The sequence below is a fragment of the Lissotriton vulgaris genome, chromosome 10 (genome assembly GCF_964263255.1).
Source record: "Lissotriton vulgaris chromosome 10, aLisVul1.2, whole genome shotgun sequence".
Lineage (NCBI taxonomy): Eukaryota > Metazoa > Chordata > Amphibia > Caudata > Salamandridae > Lissotriton > Lissotriton vulgaris.
The window spans coordinates 852,035,642-852,056,790 of NC_141698.1; the positions used below are offsets into that span (position 1 = coordinate 852,035,642).

A 21,149-nucleotide genomic window follows, 5' to 3' on the forward strand; every position below is an offset into this window, starting at 1 on the left:
TTAGAAATTGTAAGTTACTTTTATCCAGAATTAGGGTTTCTAATCTTTGTCCCAGGTTGCGGGGGGTACTTTGTGTTGCCTCTCTCAGATAAATATTTGGTAAATCTGTAGTTTATGCTGTATCACCTAATACGCGTGTCCCCGGGGCAAAGGCTGGGCGGTCCTCTCTGCATTTTGAGAGGTACTGAAGAAAGCCCGATATTTTTTCCAAGGGCTGAAACATGTCAACCACCTGATGATACATACAGCTGCACATAGTGACTGTAAGAACTCATCTACTTTTTTTTAACGATAAATTCACACACTTAGTCACACATCACATCACCTCAAAAAAACCTGCTCCACTGTAATTCAGGTGTTGAAGCACAGCCAGGTGGCATTCGGCCGCCTGGCTGGAACCCCGATGATGAAGCATAACACCAACCAGGTTGGTGTGTGAGGGTTTATTAACAAACCTTAGAGGTGCTATTACTTCACATTTGTGTCAGACAATAATTTGTCCCTGGCCGTCTTCTTTTGTTTTTCAATTGCTAAATTAAATGAAATGTCTGCACAGAGCACCAGTGGCATTAAGAGAAGCACCAGAAAATGAGGCATTGGAGAACCAATACATGTCCTCGTGTATTCTTATGCAGGTCGGGAAACAGATGTGATTTCGGTACCCATAGTCTTTCCACTTCAGACGTGAGTCCCATACTCTCCACACCACTGGAGACAAGCTATCCTGGCTGAAGACAGCTGATAGCCAGAAACCGGTCCTAGGATGCTTGATTCTGGTCCAAGAAAGACATGGCTTGGCAGTTCGGGCTGGACTGTTCCCATGAGGCACAGGGTCAAGGCTGATTTGCATATGGCCATGTCTGAACTGGGGTGGTGTGGAGTGCAAAAAACCATGGATTTAGGCCCAGATCTCTGTACTGGGGTGAATGAATGTATGACATTGTTCTGCATTCTGTCCATCAATTGTTGTTTTTGTATGCTATTTAAATAAAGCACGTTTTTTCTTTCAAATGCAGCATGTTTTCCTTAAAGGAAAACAGGATGCGTTAAAAAGAAAAAAAACTAAAGTTTTATTTTCATTTTTTAAGGGCCACAGCTTGCTATTACAAAATATTTTTGCTGCCAAACACAAAGGATAAGGGATCCCAAGTGATTGACCATTCCCATTTGCGACATGGCTTACCACCAATATGAAACTGTTTTGTGGTTGCAAAACAATTGTGCATCGCCCTGCGGCTTGCTATTAGGAAGAGAAACTCTTGGCACGCCCCTTCCTAATAGCGACTCGCAAACCCTATATTGCAAGCCGGTAATAGGTTACCGACTCGCAAAAAAGGCTTTGTACATGCTACTAACCCTTTTTAGATGTCGCAAACAGCCCGATTTTCGGGTTGTGCCCTCTAAAAACTGCCGTACATCTGGCACCATGTTTGGTTAAACCTCATCTGTCCGTGTTTGTCTAAGCCTCTATGCATGCTCAGTACACTTTGCTATTCTTTTTTGGTATTCTTTGTGATGTGTTGCAAACGTGCAGAAGAAAGAGTTGAAATATACATTACTCACTGTAATAACGCTTGTATTGATAGTGTATATTCTTTCTTCCTCTCCATGGGCCAGTAACCAGCTCCTTTTTGTGTTTTTCTGGACCTCATGCTTTTGGTATGGATGGGGAGTATGACTGGTTACTTTGACGCTTAGGCCACTGTGTTTATGTGGGACCTGGTAGGAGATGCCTGCAGCGTTGGAGCTTCAAGGTTTTAAGGGACAGATACTTAAGCTATGGAAAGACAATTTATACCCTATATTTGCAGGTGATTTCCCAAAAATATTGAGGATGGAGGAATAAGGGTGCACAGGTATGATGTGTTCAGTGAGTACTTTACTCTTTTTCCCTTTCTCTGCAATAGATTGATTATTGCACATTCCAATCCTGCGCTGGCACAGAGAGGATTGTATTCACTTGGGGCATGTCAATACAAAAATGTGGTCCACCCCGGTGGGTACAGTGAAGCCCTTGTTACTCCTGGTGCAAAAAAATACCCATCCTCCGAGCACAGCCCTCAGCTCCACCCCTTTCGCATAATGGGGTTACAGTACACTAGGATAGGGTGGTCATCCGCCCACTGCCCAGTGGCACTGTGCAAATGGCTAATCAGGGCATCGGTTGTACTAAAGTTAATACTCTGCCTTACCTTTGAATTGTCATTTATTCAGGAATAGTTTCTGGTAAGAATGGTTTGAAGTATCTTTGTTAGCTGGCTCACACAACTTAAACACAAATGACTCGTTTTGGATACTATTTTATATTTACAATGCTTTCTATTCAAATTTCAATAACAATGTTATGTGTATAAGCAAATGAACTTGAAATACGCATGATAATCAATTGAGTTTGTGTGGAGCCATTGCAGTTTGTTATGCCCCATCTATTAGTAGTTATATGATTGCACAAGTTATAATAATTAGTAATATTAGTAGTTATATGATAGCACAAGTTATCATGTTATATTTGCACATGTACAACAATGTAAATTATAAGCTTGCATGCTTATTAAAGGAGAACTTTAAAATCTTCAATTGACCAATATTAAGATATTTTGGATAGTAATAGATTGACCAATATTAAGATGTTTTGGATAGTAATAGATTTTTCTAAATTGTAGGAATTCTAAAAAGAATAGATCAAAGTGCTAAGGAAAAAGAAGATGTTACAGTATTGGAAATCCAGGCGGATATATTATTTATTTTGTCTACCGTGTGTGAAAACGATCTTCATAGAAAGGTTAGTACACTTTAGAATTGTTATACAGTACACTTTAGAATTGTTATATAGTAGATGTTTGAAACCACATTTTAACTGATATAATTAGGTCTTTGATGCCTGATGAATAACCAAACATTCATTTCTTATGGATATATGCTTGTTACCAGTATGTCAATGGAATCGTTTGAGGTGGAAGTAGCTAAACCTTGATTACTTGCAAACTATATTTAGCAAGGATTTCATTAATGGCCAGTAGCTCACAACTGATTTAATTTTTGAGGATGAAGGGTTAACTGACTACATTTTCCACACAAAACAACTATTTTCCGCCTGATATTTATTAAATGTTATGCTGCAGGAACTTCTTTAAGATTATGTTATTATTATGTGTTTATTAAGAGTTTTACAATATGCAACAACGATTCCCAGTTTCAATACACAGTACCAGCTATCTACAGACGCTATTATCTACCCATTACACCATTCTCCACTCGGCGTCAGTCAAGACTCCTCCTATATCATGAGCCCATGCGTCTCTCAGTGCCTGAAGAGGCCCTCCTGTCATGGTCCTTAATGCTGAATAAAGCATGCCCACTGCTCTCCCACACCTGCACTGCCACATTGTGTGTCATAGCCGCCTCCGTACCACAGGCACAGACCCATTTAAAATTGCTAGTTACAGACAAAAGACTAGGAATGGACCTACCCTACTTCTTTCAAATTTGGGAAGTGTGCAGAGCGTCCCCTTCAAATAGATCACCCAGAGTAGCCACTTTCGCTTCTATTCAGGCAGTTATGTCTGTGACCTCCTCTATTTGTGCAAAGTCTAGTAAGCACCATTCCGGTATTTCCAATACATAAGCCACTCTTTGGCTATCTTTGGGGCTGGCTTTAGCGCTGGTAGCGCCAGTGCGACAATAATTTTTGGCACCTCCACACCCCATGACCGCCTTCATGGATTTGCTTATACCACCAGGAAAAAGTGCCCCTCATTTCTCCAATCATAACTTATTACTCAAAACAGCGCCCCCATTGAGGGCAGCGCCCCCCTCCACAGTTCTGCACCCAGTGCGGCCGCACCAGCCGCACTGCCCTAAAGCCGACCCTGGCTATCTTCTTGAGGTTTCTGCTCCAACATTGCTTGGTTATGCATTGCAGCTTGGACACACCTTAATATCTCTACTTCCTTATAATATTGTTCGTCAGAAGCTCCTATGCAAAGGGAATAATGCTCTCTTACAGTGGCTGGCATGTGGTGTTACCTGGCATAATGTAAGAATCACAGCAAAAAGGAAGAGGTTTAGCATGATTAAAATACAATCTTGGCATTCTAATGGTTGGCAATGGTCCGTGCATAGTTTGTGATAAAATAAGTGCCTGAAGTCCTGGTCAGTAGGCCAATGCAGCTTGCACCACCCATTGCCCCAGCCAGCTCTGTTAATGACAGTACCAACACAACTACTAACTATCACACTCCTTTTTTACAATTCAGACTATTGCACGCACACAAAGCTATAAGAATTGCTTGGGAGTCAGGTATTAGTCTTTTTTAAGGTATATTGATTTTTTTGTTTTTTTTTAAATGTATTTATTAAACATTTGTGAAATATACATGCAATAGACAGCACCTTGACAGCACTAAATGGTCGGGCACAGCAAAACGAAGTATGATGTACAGAAATATTGGTTGAATATTGCAGTGCCAACATACCTCATAAGGGGGTACGTATGCTAGCCCTGTTAAAGCCGAAAACTTCGCTGTATTCAATAGAGGACATTCAGGCATTGATGTATGTGTGAATGCCAGTTCCGGTGCTGTAGAGAGGACACAACAATACATTAGAACAAATACACAACAAAGTTCTCTACACAGGGAGAAGCAGTATGTGTATAAAACTGATCCTGCAACAGAGGTGGTGGCTCGCATATGCCATCCGTCTTGGTGAGGGCAGGAAGTTACGTTCCTAATATGTGGTGCACCTGGCAAACAAGGGACACCGGGTAGCCTAGGGGAAAGTGGTCAAGAATAGGGCAGCAGACCTGGAAGTGTGTGCGCCATGCTAGGGAGTAGCAGTGTTTGCGGAGCATGTGGTCTGGGCGCATTATCTGCTGACAGCAAGTAGTAGCGGAGGGGTTGCATATATCCTTTGACCTGGAGAAGGGGGTTACTGATCCAGGCCTTGGCTGTGGGGGGTGTTTACTGCCCCAGAGTAAGGTGATTTCGCATTTAGCAAGGAGTAGGGCATAGGCTGTGAAGCTTTGGGTACTCTACGGTAAATCATGTATGTAGCCCAATAAGGCCACCGCGAGTACAGACTCTGGTCAACCTCAGCCATCTGAGCTAATAGGGAAAAGATACTTTACGATATGTCTACACGTCCACATCATGCGTATGAAATCTTCTTCTGCAAGTTGGTATTTGGGGCAGTCAGAGGACTTGGTGTGGCAGAACCGATGTTGATCCCTGGGAGTAATGTATGCTCTACATAAAAATTTGTAATGTATGTATCCGCATGAAACCAGGGGAGGGCACAGTGGCATTGGGCTGCTAGAGAGTATAGGTGCAGGTGTGGGACGCCAAAACCTGCCCATCTATAAACAAGCAATAATGTATCTCAACCTTCTCGCGGGTGCTTACCAGCCCGAATAAGCTTCAACAAAATACCCAGTAATGTGGCAACTAAAGCTTTGGTGAGTGGGATGGGAATATTCAGGAAAAGGCAGGGAAAGAGGGAGGGAACCACCATTTTAATAATGGTGATTCGCCCAGCCATTGAAGGTGGAAGGCTAACCTACCAGAGTAATCAGTTTGTCAACAGCGGGCCGTAGTTTAGCCTTATCACAAGTTCCTTGTCTCTGTAAAGGAGTATGCCACAGTATTTCACTGGTCCTTCGCATCAGAACAGTGGGAATTTGCAATAACCTGATTTGGTGACATTTGGGAGTGGAAAAAGCTCTAATTAGACAAATTTATTAGGTAAATAGCAGACTATTTCACGGAGGAGTTGGGTCAAGTTAACTTCCAGATGCCGAACAAACAGTAATAAGCTGTCGACGAAAAGAGAAATGAGTGAGGGGCCCAATTCAAACTGTTTGCCACTGTGCATGTGGTTTTCCCTGCAGGTGGCGGACTAAGAGGTTCATCGCAATTATAAAAAACAGGGATGGGGTCATTCCTGTCTCATTCCATGAGTGATGGGAAAGGGTGGAGTCAGTGATCCATTGGCTCTAATGTTGCCGTGGGGGACGGTATTTAAAAGTATTATCAGGGAGGTAAAGCCATGTGGAAAGCCTAGCTTGTGGAGATTGGCATGGAGAAAGGGCCATTCCAGGGAGTCAACAGCCTTTTCTGCATCTGAAAGGGCAACCGCAGCCGGGACATCAGGGGCAATTCTGTTCAGAACAGTAAAAATGGCACGAAGGTTGAAGGAGGTAGATCGGAGGGGGGTGGAATCCCGAAAGTGCGGATGATATCATTTGCTCCATCTAGAAGGCAAGATGATTGGAAATGCACTTTGCCAAGATCTTGTTGTCAAACTTTGAGTGAAAGGGGCCTGCATAGCCTCATTTATGGGGATCTTTGCCAAGGTTGAGAAGTAGTTATTACAAACTCTAGCAGTGTTGTGGGGAGGCCAACAGTCTCTAGGGATTTTGCATCCATGGCCACCAAGTGTGGTGCAAGAATGTGCTTAAAATGTTTATAAAATTCTCCAGTAAAGCAGTCAAGGCCAGGAGCTTTAGAGCCGTCCAACAAGTCTAAGGGCTGTACGATTTATTTGCTGGAGAAGGGTTCACTGTTTCTGGGGCGTGGTAAGCCACCCCATGGCTCTCTCCTCGGGATAAGCTGTCTGAGCTGTGGTTCATCAGAGATGCTGGAGGTGTAGAGCTGTGTGTAATATTAAAGTAATGCCAATAGTACACCTGCATTAGAGCTCACTGACAACTCCTCCATTGGGTATAGTTCTGGAATGTAAGAAGAGCCGCTGGGCAGTTGTAAGAGTCTGGCCAATGTGCTTCCGGGTCTCTACACATCCCCATATCTGTGGGCCCTGGCATATTTCCCAAGGATTAGAACCTCGCATTCAGCCAGATCACGATATTCCGTCAACAGCGTGGCGCATCTAGGAGACTGTGGGTTGCCGTGATGGCAAGCATCCACAGCATTCAACTCAGCCAGGTCTCATTCCAGGCGAGACAAGCTCCTGTGCATATCGCGTAGCACCCCTGAGTGTTTTGAAATGCAGATGCCCCTAAAGTATGCCTTACAGGCCTCCCATAAGGTATCCTGTGTGTCCTTCGAGCCCTCATTGGTTAGAAATAATCCACCACCACCTTTCGCAGCTCGGAGTGGAAGGGCTCACCTTGTAGCGCCATGATGGGGAAGCTCCATTGCCTCTCAAGTCCACCGCCTGTTAGGAATGAGGTCTAGTCTCTCTTCTATGGCCATGCTCCACCATCACATGATTGGCTTTGAGGGTATTTAGGAAACGCCCTTACCTTTGCTCAATGCTTGGTATCTTTTAGCTTTGGGTTCCAGGTTCTGGGTCTTGTTATCCACGTTGTAAGAAAGTTTGGTTCACAGGCTCGTGTTCCTATTTAATTTAATCCCCTTTGTATCTTTAGTCCTGGTTTTGCCTTGCCCTTCCCGTTTCCTGGTTGTTCCGTTTTTTCACTTTAGCTTAGTTGAGATAGGAGAAGCCTTAATCCCACCCCGCCCCCCTCCTCCCTCCTTTACTCCCACTTTCCTTCGTTTTTGAGTTTTGAGCTGTGGTGTTTTGTTTGCAACTCGAGGGAACTGGGGCTCCGGTCCCCTCGTATCACGGCTCCTCGGACAGTTAGGGATACTTCCCCAAGAGACGCCGGCCGGCGTGTTAGCTGCGTGGAGTCTAAGCAGCGTCCTCTACTTCCGCGTTTTTTGTAGGCTATCCGTCTCATTGTGTGCTGCTTGGGCGCTTTCAGTCGCGCTGAGAACAGAGGAGCTGCAGACCTCGGAAGAGGGACTCGATTGTTTGTTGTGTCCCCCGCCTTGATTTTAGGACTATAATCACTTACAAGGACATCAGCTGGGGTTTTTTATGCCGAGGTTCATGGCTTTTTCCCCTTGACAATCCCGTTTTTGGCAGACATTGTCCTCGAAGTGTAATCCCTTTATCCCCTATCGTTATATGGAATTGGAGGCTCTCACGTTAATGGAATACTCATCCGACCTGCTGCCAAAGACCTCCTGAGGCTAATCCTGTACATCTCTCAAGTAAGGAGGGTTTTTTTCTTATTGTATGGTGGAGTGTGGTTATGGGAAGAAGGGGTATTCCTTGGAGTTGGACACAGTAGTAATTGTGTTTACATTGTCTCGTAGGTACAGAGGCGTGGAGGTGGTGGTCGAGTCTCATTGTCCAGTCCATCTCAGGGGTGAAGCTTTATTTGACGTCCCGTTTATTTGAATTCCTGTCCCCTGCCCTGGGCTCGGGTGTCCTCTCATGGTTGTCTACTTCATGGGAGGCATTTGAGTCAGGGTAGTGGATTTGGTCGTACCTCGTTCCTGCAGTGTCTGGGCCCGTGGAATCCAACACCGCCAAATGGGAAAAGTATTGTGAGTCATACCGGAGAATGACCCGAACGTGTGCAGGCTAGGCCTTAGCATCAGGGAGAGGAACCAATAATCCATGAAGGACTGGGTTTCATGTGGGGCCGAATAGTGTGCGTATGCTGGTATTGGGGTACTCCTCACATGTCAGGAGTCTTGGAATGCATATGTGTCGCAGACGTTGTGCAAGATCTAGGGTGATCGTGGTTTGCCTGTCTTTGAGAATGTCATTGTGTTGAGGAGGGTGTCTGTTGGTTTTATGTGTTCTCTTATCAGTGGAGCTTGGACCAACTACTCCCGTAGAATTTTTTCCCTGCCTTATATGGGGCTACTTATTTCTTCTTGCTCAAGCGTGTTTGGCGGCTGCATGTTATTTGCATAGCTCTACTTTTTTCGGTATAAATGAATTATTTTTAAATACTTTTTCTATTTCATGCTGCACTCCATACAGTGCATGTGCTCCATCTTTCACTGCCCATTGGTTGTGCTCCCTATCGCCTCACCCCTCCTGCTGTTTCATACATTCCCTTATGTTTGTTTACCACCCCCTTACCACTGATTTTTTTTTGTGTGCAATTTTATATTGCACGATCCATGTCGGAGCACTTTACACGAGCACCAGTTCCTTTACAGACTAACACATTCACAGGCACGGAGAGATTAAGTGTAAACGATAAGCTCACAATCACAGGATGTTGAGCCTCTCGCCGAGACTCAAACCCTATTTCCCAGCTTCACAAGGTTGGTCGCTCCAGCCCTCACACTGCATTCTCCGCTCTATATTAAGATTTGAGGAGCTCAACATATAAGATGGATGACATTCCTTTGGAACCCACAATTAAAATGCATTCCCAGTATGTGTTCCAAAGCAGCACAGGACATCTTGTTTTTATTCATTTTACTCGTATGGAGTGAAGCCGAGCAGTGCTGTACTCCACCCGGACATATGTGGGCCAGGCTGCTTTGCTTCCACTCCATACTGTTTAATTTGAGCTGGCTCCGGAAACCTGTCCCAGGTTCAGAGTCTGGGTCCAGAGTGAGCAGTTTCGTTTTGGGCTGTTCTCGACTGCTTTAGAGAAGTCTACCTCTCTTGGGTATGGGACTTTGAGGGGTTTCTTTTGGTGACTGTGTGATGGGACACATGGCCTCGGAGGGTCAGCTCCTCATTACTGGGATGTTTACAGTCAGGGCTGGAGTTAGCGCTGGTGGCGCCTGGTGCGACAATCATTTTGGCGCCTCATTCCCCATGACCTCCTATTTGGATTCTCTCAATACTTCAGGCAAAAGTGCCCCCTATCACTCCAATCATAAGTTATTGCTAAACACAGCGCCCCCCACTGAGGTCAGCGCCCCTTCACAGGTCAATGCCCAGTGCAGCCGCACCAATCGCACTGCCCTAAAGCCGGCCCTGTTTACAGTGCTGATAATCTTGTTGGCGCTGCGGCAAGATCATTCCCGGGGTGCACAGCGGTTCATTTTATCATATTCCGTAGCACACATGATGTTACACGTTGCTCCGCTATCCAGTACAAACTCTGTTTGGTGGGGTCCTACGTCAATGGTCACCCAATCCGTCTTCTTTATTGACTTCCTGTCTATTAGTCTGATGTGCTCTTCTTCATGCCGTTCTTCCGTGGTCATGAGGTATAGGCGTTCTACTTTCCTTGTTGTTTCCTCTTCTTCATCTTCTTCTCCCGATTCCACAGACGAGCTCCTGTCGGTCGCTTCCATGTGCCGTACATGTCTGGTTGTTGCTGTTCTTGGTCTCCCGGGCCTTCCTCGTTCATTTTTGAATTGCGCACCTTGGCACATGGTGGCAAAGTGGTTGCTTCTGTTGCATTTCCTGCATGTTTGACCGAATGCTGGGCAGGTTCCTTTGTGTGGAAATTCCAGACCGCATCTGTAGCATTGGGAACCTTGTTTTTTTGTCGCTTGTTCCTTGTGTCCTCCTTTCCAGTTCCCTTTCTTGCCTGTGTCCGACATTCTGTGTATTTGTTCTCCTCTTCGGTCCATCTGTCTCGCTTGCATCATTGCTCTTGCTTCTGCTCTCGCTAGATCTAGAATCTTTTCTAGGGTGATAGGTTCTTTTAGTAGTCTCGTGCGAAAATCTGTGTCGCGACAGCCTTCTATCAGTCTTAGGTGAAGGGCCTGTTCATTGTCATATTTTTCAAATTCGCAATGTGCTACTAGTTTTCTCAGCCTTGTTGCAAAATCGTCCATTGATTCCTCTGGCTGTTGAAATGCTATGTTGAAACAATATCTTTCAAAGTCGACGTTTCTTTGGGGGTTGAACTTGGTCGTTAGACATTTTATCAATTTTTCGTATGTTTCTGTTTCACTCTTTGGCAGTGTTATGAGGAGGTCATCCACCTCGTCTCCCACTAGGTTTAGGAATAGCCCTAGTTTCTTTCCTTCTACCACATCGGTCGCCTCCATGTATCGCTCAAACTTCATGATCCACTTTTCCCAACGTATGCCCACTTATGGCTCTGATACATTGAAAGGCATCGGTCTGCGGTATTGTGCACTTTGCTTTGTTTCCGGCATTTTCTCTTCTTTTCTTGTCTTTGTACTTGTTTTATTTCTGTTCTCTTGTGTTCCTTTATTCTTCCTTTGTCCTTATTTTCTCTTTCTTAGATATTTCTTCTTTTATTTCTCTTTTCTTATGCCCCTTTATTCTTCCTTAATTATTGTTATCTTTTTCTAGACACTTCTGTCTTATTGTGGCAATATTTCTCCTTCCTTCTGTTTCTGTTGGGCTTTTTTTTTGTTTTGCCTGCCCTTCTAATGGCTGCCCTTTATTTTTTATGCTCTTTTCTTCTCTTGTCCTTGACAAAATGGCCGCCCCTGTTCCCGCGAGATTTCGCAATCGAAATCTCGCTTGTGCCTGGCCTTAAAATGGCCGACGCGTTGTAGCTGCCTTTCTATTGGCTTTCCCGCCTGTTCTCAAAATGGCCGCCAAGATTTGCCCCGTTCTCGCGAGACTTCGCGATCGATTTTCGAGCGCGATCACCTCACTCTTCTGTTTGCCACAGGCGCTGCTCCCGGGGGCTCTTCTTATCGCACTTTGCAGCTCTCGTAGGACGCTGATCGGGGTGGGCTCCCGTCTAGCTACTTGCGTCGCTCCTTCACGATCACGTGCACTTCGTCAGTCGCGTGTTGTCAATGTTCCTCCACCATGTCGCCAGATGTCATGTATTGTTGTGCACGATCATCAGGAACAGCACAGGACACCAGTTGCAGGTTAGAGATACTTCTTTATTTGGTTATCTGCTCAGCCGGCCTCGGCACGTCCGTCCTCGTCCTCGTCCTCTCACCTAATGCCCCTTCCTGTCCGTCCACAGGAAGTTATGTCCAGTGACCTGGTCACTGCCCTGTGACCCACAGGGTCCTAGTGCCCTGCGTCAGTGGTCATCGTCAGCGGTCATCACAGTGCTCACGCCACAATAGCACACAGGGGCCTCTTCCACCTCCTATGCAACCCGCGGGGCACCTCATTACTGGAGGTAATCAAATTTTTTTTTTTTTTTTTTAAAGATTTTTGTTTTGAGAGGATGAATAAGATTGAAGTTTGCCAAGATTGATTGGGTGCTCAACCAGCCACCAAAATTGTCAAATTGTGAACTGAGTATCATGCATTTCAAAACAATCTTTTGGACACTTTTCCGTTCCTGGAATGCAAAGGAGCACGGTCTTTCTATTATGGGGACCAAACCGTGCACATTCCTCTATGTTGCTGACCAGTGATGTATTATTTTCTTTTCTGTTGCTGAATAAACAGTGCAGGCCATTCTGTTTCCGGAATTGCTCATTTTATCACTTTATATGACAGGACGTGCCTTTTCACTAGTGAATACAACTTCTTACTGCGTCCATTTAACTGAAACAGTGCTTTTCACATTTTCGGTTATCAGATACATTGCATGTTTAATTTCATTAATGAAAACAATGCAGTGTTTCTTTAATAAATGGATAAACAGACAAATGGGGTAGTTCCTTTTGTGAGGTATGTTCAATCCTGTGTTCTATGGAATCCCTGGTCTGATCATCAGAGTCACAGGGGACCTGAATCGTCAGATCATGGAGCCCTCACAAATCTAATAGTGTCATGCTTTATCATAGCTAGCTCCTCGTCAGGCCGGCTCTGCAATGCCTGACGGGCCTGGGGGCTGTTTATCAGAGATGTTTTCGATCCTTATATGCCGTAAGATTCATGCATGTGAGAGGTCAAAGAAAAGTATAGGGCGGTGAAAAGGGAATTGTGATTAATAGAGTCTATGGCAACCTGAAAATTATTTTAATTATTACAGTAATGGTTCCTTGGCACAGTAAAAACGAGGTGCTATTTCATGGTCGCGATGGACCTTAATAGCTAATAGATGGAAATTGTTGTGCGGTCAACATGTTTCATGCCCTGTTTGCCTGGAGGGTCAATTGGCATTTCACCAGGACCTAAAAGTAAATCCTCCTCCACTTATAAAAGTGTGTAGACCCTAATTAAGTTCATGGGTGTCTACTTAAGTATCCAATACTGCACATGTGTTGATGCAGTGGGGTAGATTCCACCAGAAATTCGGAGTATAGATGCCCTTTAGGACTGGCAGAGAAGTTTTTGTGTAGACCACGGGCAGGTAAGTGATCACTACGGGAAAGTTTACCCCGACCTACCCTCCTCTGTAAGCCTGTAGGTTCTTTAATAAATTAACACTTTTTTTCTTTCCATTATTGTACAAAACAATTTGCATGTGCAGCGTCTCACGCTCTTAGTTTTCGCACATGCTTATGGATTTCTGAGTTTATAGACGGAGGCAGCTCGCTGTCAATGTCCCAGTGCTAGTAAACAATCCCGAATATTAAGGAAGAGCTGGTTGAGTCTTTCCTGGCTCTTAGGGAGGAGCTTTGTGTTGCAATGGCATCTAAGAAAGAAATGCACGGGCCGGACTCAGGCGAGGCGGGGTACCACTGAAGAGAATCTTCGACCCTGTAATTGAAGCAAAGGAGGATGGTGAGTTTTTGGAATAAGTGACTTGATCTTTTGTGCTGTGCTGCCGACCGCTAGTTTGGGCTGTCCTGTCTCCTGCTACAACTCGCGGTACCCGCTTCGCGGGTCCCGTTTCGAGTGGTGAACTTTGGTGGAGGACCTTGGTGATTGCAGCGGACTTTGCTGGGGCATTTACGGGCAAGGCAGGGCTGCGAGCTACAGCGCGGGACTCCATCACCCAGGAGTCCCTGCTCGGCCAATTGGAGTCACCTGGCCTGCTCTCCCTTCTAGCCCCGCCCCCCGGAGTGTACCAATCCCAATAAGACTAAGCTCAAACCACCGCTGCGCGGGAGCGTCCCGGGAGAAGCACGGGACAAGGGCGGAACCATCAGGGGCCGAAGGAGGCTGGGCTGGGCCTGGTCTCTAACATCTATAGTTTGTACATCTCCGCTAAAGGCTTGTTGCTTCTTTGGGACACCTTAAATGTAAAAGATGTCTTCAGACTTGCTTAGTTCCTTGCCCTCCAGTGTTGGGGTTTCCATTCTTGGTCCCCTGGATAAATACTTTGTGAGGGCAAACAAAGATATTGACAAAGAACTTCTGTTAGAGGAGAAACGTGCAGAGCGTCGTCGCTCTTTAGAATTGCTAATAAAGAAACCACTGATTACTCCCCAAAATGTAACCATTACTTAAGAACTGGGCAGTACTGGTAGGTTAGAGGCAGACGCTGAGCTATTCAGCACCGACCCTATACCTATACCTAGTATCTTTCAAGATCATAGTTCAACCCCTGTTCTTTTTGATAACATTAGTCACAATAATACAATTAGCCCTCCTATTGTTTCTAACAGTCTAATTGATCTAAACTCCTCTGCTCCCCCGATTTTTGTTACACAACTGCATTCAACTCTTTCTAATCACTCAATTGATACTGTCAAACCTATTGAGATTACTTCATCACATACTGCTAGCAAGGCTAAAACTAATCCTAAGAAGCCACGGAGGACTCCTCACTCCCCGCCGGAAAAAGAGAAAAAAAGGTGGGGTAAAAAGAAAAGGGGAAAATTTACTGATTAATATTCCTCCCTCATTAGGCCCTATAACTAAATCAGCTAGTCCATTAGTGAGTGATGTATTACCAGGTACTCATCTATTACCACCTCTCCCTGGGGAACTATTAACTTTGTCTAAGAAAGAGCCAATAGAATTATTTGAACAGCTTCTTAAAGCTTATATGCTCCCTCTAATGGAGAGAGTTAGAATTTTGGGGGAAAAAATGGATTGCCTCTTGGCAGCTGCCCACTCGAGTACAACTCCTGATCCTGTGAAACCCAGAGATCAATCTCGAATAAATTGCCAGATAAGTTCTTCTACATCGAATCCAAGTAGTTCAAATAAATCTAAAGGAATCCCAACAGCTAATACTAAAATTGCCCCAACTATTCCTAGTAAGCCGACGGTTGTACGTAAGCCACCCAAAGATAAGAAACTGTTGATTCCAAATAAACCTCCCGCTCCAACGATTAAACCTACTATGCCCTCGGGGGCAACTAATACTAAAAGACCCACCTCAAATCGTAGGACTACAGTAGACTTACCTCCAGAGTCAGCTAACTTTGTGATCCTTTTAACAGGTGTACCCCCTATCCACAATGGAAATTTTGAACACAACGACAATTTGAAAAATAAAATCATCTTCTGGTTGAGATCCAACAGGCCTCTTCCCGCCCATTTAAATAGAGATATAATCTCTGTAAGAAGATGCAATTGGGTGGGTCCCCGACCGAAAGCTATTGAAGGTGAAGTTGTGATTGTTAATTTTAAGGATCACAGAGTGGTTACATATATAAGCGACTGGTATCCAGGTAAAAATGAGGGTGGAATATCAACAAGAAATTTTAGCTACTTTTACCCAGAGACCTTGTTTAGACCCCCTATTCACTCCAGGACTAATAGATATTCTAATCCCCAGAATTTAGCTCACTGCTTATCACCTTTTCCTCGCCCCATTAATAATTATTATTATTATTAAAATTTTTATAGAGCGCGTAGTCACCCGGAGGTATCCCAGCGCTAAGAACTCTACCTCTACAGGTCAGTGGGCCGGGAAAAGAGGGGGGTAAGGGAGGGGAGGGGGGAGCTGGAAATCGGGGTTCCGGACGAGCAAGTTTCTTTTAGGGAAAAAGGTGGGTTTTCAACCGCTTCCTGAAGCGTCGGTAATGTGGTTCAATTCTCAGGTCACGGGGGAGTGCATTCCAGAGGCGGGCGGTGTGAACAGCAAAGCGTCTGCCACCTGAGCGTGCCTTTTTAAATCTGGGAGTGATGATGAGATTCTCCTTGTCCGAACGGAGGGATCTTGAGGATTTATAGGATTTGATCAATTGTCTAAGAATAGGGGGGCCTTGATTTTGTAGCAGTTTGTGAGCCAGGCACAGGGCCTTAAATTTGACCCGCTCCCTGATTGGGAGCCAGTGGAGGAGTTTTAGTGCGGGTTTGGCCGAGGCTATGGCAGGGGTATTAGTGAGAGTCCGGGCGGTGACGTTCTGAATTCTCTGAAGCTTGTTCATTGTTGCTTCGGGGGCGCCCAAGTAAATCACATTGCTATAATCAAGCCTAGAGAGAATTAGGCCTTGAATTAGCAATTTTTGCGAGTTGGGGGGCAAGAGGGGCAGGATCTTCCTCAGTGATTTCAAGAGCCCGAAGCACGTCCCGGCTACTTTTTTGCCTGCGTGGTGAACGAAAGTTCTGTATCGAGCCATACTCCCAAGCTTTTTACTTCTTGCTTAGGGTCAGGTGGGGGACCTAGACATCCTGGCCAGATGTTGGGGGAGAGAGTGAGTCCTTTCTGGCCAAGGAGGAGAACGTCAGTCTTTGCTCCGTTCAGTTTTAAGGCTGAACTGTTCATCCAGCGTTGAACCTGCGTAAGGCAGTTAAATAAGTCTGCTGGTCGTTGGCTGGGATGGGATAATGACACAACTAATTGTATGTCGTCAGCATAGCTGACGACGCTCACTCCGAACGGGGTGATAACCTCCTCCAATGGGGACATGTAGATGTTAAATAACGTGGGGCTCAGGGAGGAGCCCTGAGGCACGCCACATTGGAGGGGAGTTTCGGAGGAGCAGGTGTTGTTTTCCCAGACCTGGAAGGTGCGCTGGGCCAGAAAGGATGAGAGCCAGGATAGGGCGGAGCCTTCCACACCGACTCTCTTGAGCCGTTTGATGAGGAGTTGGTGGTTGACGGTATCGAAGGCCGCACTCAGGTCGAGGAGAATCACTGCCACTGATCCTCCTTCGTCTAAGAGTGCTCTGGCCTCCTCTACAGCTGCCAGGAGGGCGATGTCCGTGCCCTGCCCCGGACGAAATCCTGTCTGTGAGCTTTTTAGTCTGTTGTTGTCCTCCAGGAACTGTGATAGTTTCTTGTTGGCCAGTTTTTCAGCAATCTTGCTGATCCCTGGGAGAAGAGAGATTGGCCTAAAGTTGGCCAGGTTTTCGGGATCAAGGGAGGGTTTCTTCAGTAGTGCTTTAACAACTGCCGCCTTCCAGCTCGGCGGCACGACTCCCTGTTGGAATGAGGCGTTAATCAGGTGGGTAAGGGGGGGAACAATGATGGAAGCTACTTCCTTAAGGGTCCGAAGCGGGGCGGGGTCCCTGGGAGATCCGCTTTTAATAATCCAAACATTCCCTTCCCTTTTCCTGTATGCCAATATCCCCCCAGACGCTTCGCCCTACCGAATAATCATACCAAATACACCAACCATAATGAGTACTGGAATATCCCTTGTATAATCTTTATGAACCTATTTCAGGGTTGGACCTAAATGAATGACTGGATTTCCCACCCATTGAATTAGAGCTCATTCGAGATTGTACGGGCATTTTTGACACCCCAGATTCAGTACCACTTCTAGAAGAAGAACAGAATGTAATGTCTTATAATATTGGGAATGAGAAGCTTGACTCCAGTGGAGGGGAATGGGGTGAGAGTTTGGTATTAGATGAGGCTGGGAGCCAGGATTTGCTGGTATTAGAGGATGGAAAGAAGGAGCCTAGCACATACAGAGGGATTCAAGATAGAACAAAGAAAGCTGATGTGTTAGTTGCTGGTGGAGTGGATAAAAACGATAAGATCTGTTTCCATTCCATGACAGATGATGTACCTTCACAGGCTTCTTTAAGTCCAAGGGGGGGGGGAAACCCTCTATCATCTGGTGTTAATGGTTCCGCAGTGTTGGGTTTGGCCAACCATCCATCCTCACTGAGACTTATTTCATGGAACATAGCCGGCCTGCGAAGTAGGCTTCAAATTGAGGAGTGGGTGGAGTTGGTGAATAATCAAGACATTTTGATATTTCAAGAGACCTGGGCAATTGATCCTATTTTTCTACCTGGGTTTCTAAACTTTTATAAGCCTGCCTGTAGGGGTGGAGTGGGCAGACCCTCAGGGGGATTATGTGTCTGGCTTAGACAGTCTCTGGTCTATCAAACTACAAAGATACCCACTTCTAATCTTGATATTCTTGTGCTTAAGCTCACAAATCCAGGCTCCCAGACGATAGTTATTATAAATGTTTATGCCAGGGGCATCCCAGGTGGTCGAAGTCCGATTGGTATATTCAATGACCTGGAGTTAATATTTAATCAATTTGAAAGGGAATCCTTTGTTATTTTGGCAGGTGACTTTAATTGCACCGTTGAGCCTTTTTTGGCTAGAAAGATGGACTTCCAGGCAGAAGAGGACAAACTATGGAAGATCCCGCCCTTAGAATTACCTCCTATTAAGAAAGGGACAGAAGCAGCCCTTCATTGGCTGGGATTCTGCCTTGAACGGGGATTGAGAGAAGTAAATGGGCGAACTGCGTCTGATAAACAGGGGAAGCACACCTTTGATAACGGACACAGGACGAGTAGGATTGACTTCTTTCTTATCAAGGTGGAATACAGAAGGGTACAGTGGAGTAGAGTTGTTGAGGAACCCGTAACTTTAAGCTTGATCTCACGGAAAGTGGTGGAGGTATTGAACGCCATGGAGTCAACGACTGAGACAGCCGAAATATGCGGGCTACACGATAACCTCTTCCTCTTTTTGAAATCGTTGTTTACAAAAACAAATAACAACTCTGGGAAAAAAACCCGAACAATCTTGGGAGGGGGTAAGTGGTACAACCAATCCTGTCGCAAAGCCCATAATGATTTACTTGCTGCACTTAAATCGCGAGATAGTGCTGGCATACGAAAATTCAGGCAAGAATATAAAAGTTGCCTGAAAGAGGCCAAGTCGGCCTGGGATGACAAACACTGGCAGGATCTCTATGAGGCGAGCCAATCCTCCAATCAATTGAAGTTCTGGTATGTCCTTAAGTGCTGGAATTCTTATGAATCTCAGCTTCCCTCCAACCATGTAGCTGAAGACGGATGGGTTGCACATTTTGGGGCACAATTTAGCAATCCTGGTCCTCAAGTAGATTCTGTTGTAAGCTTACGGGAGGCCTACCCAGAACCCTGAGTCATGACCCCCTCTTTGACCGCTTAGAAGTAGAGTTGGCCTTAAACCAGACTAAAGGTGGGAAAGCTCCCGGCAAAGATTGCATTCCCTCTGATCTCTTTAAATCAGATCAGGCAGCCTGGGTCCCATACATATTGAAAATTGCCAATGCGGTGGCAGGTGGAGCTCCGATACCAGACTCTTGGCAGGGGGCAGAAATCATTCCAATTTTTAAAAAGGGGGATCGCTCCCTACCCATAAATTATCGTCCAATCAGTCTCATAGACGCCATCCAAAAAATCATCTCTCGGATGGTGCTATTTAAGATCATAGCGTGGATGGACGAAAAGTCTATTCTATCACCACTGCAGGCTGGCTTTAGGCCTTGCGTAAGTACAATAGACCAGATCCTAAGATTCTTATTAATCTATTGGAAGGTGGTGGTCCTAAATGAAGGCGTGATTTATGCGGCCTTTGTGGACCTTAAGTCCGCCTTCGACTTGGTACCAAAAACCAAATTGTGGGAGGCTTTCGCACAAATGGGTCTGCCTATGGGTCTGTTGGATTTAATTGTAAGACTCCACGAGAGGAATTATCCACAGGTCCGCTGGGGCATGCAGGGCCAAGTCACCAAACAGTTTCCAGTGACCCGAGGAGTCCGTGAAGGATGTGTCCTCGCCCCCACCCTTTTTCTCCTCTTTATCAATAGAGTTGTTGATTATTTTTCGCATACCCCTACAGACGCACCTAGTTTGGGAGGTATGAAGGTCCTGCTCTTAATTTTTGCGGATGATACGCTTCTACTCTCAAAAACCCCAAAGGGTTACAATCGGCACTCAGTAAATTCGTGGAATTTTGTGACGCTAACGACCTACAAGTAAATACAAGCAAAACCAAGTTTATGGTTTTTACAAAAAATAGACCAAGATTGGGACTGTAGCGGGAATTCCGTTCTCCTACAGAACTGTGCATAGAGACCTGGAACCTCGGTGAATTAGGATGGCCTAAAACTCACCTCAGTATCCAAAATCCCCTTACCGAGCTAGCTACAGTGTCTCATTGGTCATAACAAACTCCCAATGCTTAGACAGACCAGAACATGAACTTAGAGTACCTCAGGAATCGTGGAACACATGAACACTCTTTTGTTATATAATCATCACAAACCAGAACGAGGAGTAAAAGAGGACACGTGCACGTTTGAAATATTTATTTACTAATGCAAGGTGCGTCAGATGGGGTTGAGGACCTGTCGACCAGCGCTTCTTGCATTGCAACAGCCAAATTCACAACACGAGGCTAAAAGCCTGGCAATGTATCTGAAATCATGTATAATAACACGTAAAACAATAAGGAATGAGGATCTAACACATTGAAACATTGTGCTAGGTAGTTGACTGAAAGTGTATTTTTCCCTTCTGTTATTCTTTCTGTAACGTTTTAGGCTTTTTCAAATCGTATTATAATATTGTAATAACATTATTTGTTTCTTACTTATGTGAATATGTATTTTTAAAATTATGATGTACTTTTTATGGTTAACTAATTGTCTAACCGAATAAAAGAATTTGAATTGAATTGATATATAATCATCACAAACCAGAACGAGGAGTAAAAGAGGACACATGCATGTTTGAAATATTTATTTACTAATGCAAGGTTCTCAAACGCAGTATCTTGTATAATACTAACAAACATATTATAAGCAACAAAGTTATCAGCATAGTTATCAGTCCATAAAAGGCGAATGGTGAGAGCATACTAATTATGCTGAAATGAATAGAAATGAACAAGGTCTAATTCACACTCTCCCTATTTAGCATAGTATATTATATCTATGAAGGTCTCATTTGGGTTTTAGCAGGGCGGGCCCATACCTGAAAATCTCAGTGACAGGACGATCACATCACCTCCCACCAGCTCTCTGCATGCGAAGCATATCAAGTGTGTTTTTGTGCGTGCAGCATCACAATATAAAACTCGCCTAGAGCCTGATTTTGGCAACAGCATGTGTATTATGTCTATAAGGGTGCGAAGATCAGACCTTACAATAACACTGGGTTAAGTTATCCGCGTAGCCTTCAGCACTCGGTGTGCAGACAGAGTGCAGAACAAAACTGATATCAGAGCAATAACATATTATTTCTCTAGTAAATCACGAAGCTCTACTGGGTTGAAAGCTAAAACAACAATTATGTGTTGTGTGCAAAAGTGAAGCAAGAATGAAAAACGGCATGCAAACATTTAATAAGCTCATGCTAACTTAACACAATATATAGAAAAGAAGTAGCTATATGACACCCCCCCAATGATCAGAGCACTGTCAAAAATCATCT

The 21,149-nt window shown here is 44.9% G+C and overlaps 1 protein-coding gene across 1 annotated transcript in view; it reads left to right on the forward strand.

The window, feature by feature from the left end:
- CFAP69 (cilia and flagella associated protein 69) overlaps window positions 1-21,149 on the forward strand; it is a 552,009-nt gene that overhangs the window by 313,164 nt on the left and 217,696 nt on the right. The window contains exon 14 of the mRNA XM_086941791.1: window positions 2,664-2,782. Coding sequence (XP_086797917.1) covers window positions 2,664-2,782 — 119 coding nt within the window. The remainder of the gene's footprint in view (window positions 1-2,663; window positions 2,783-21,149) is intronic.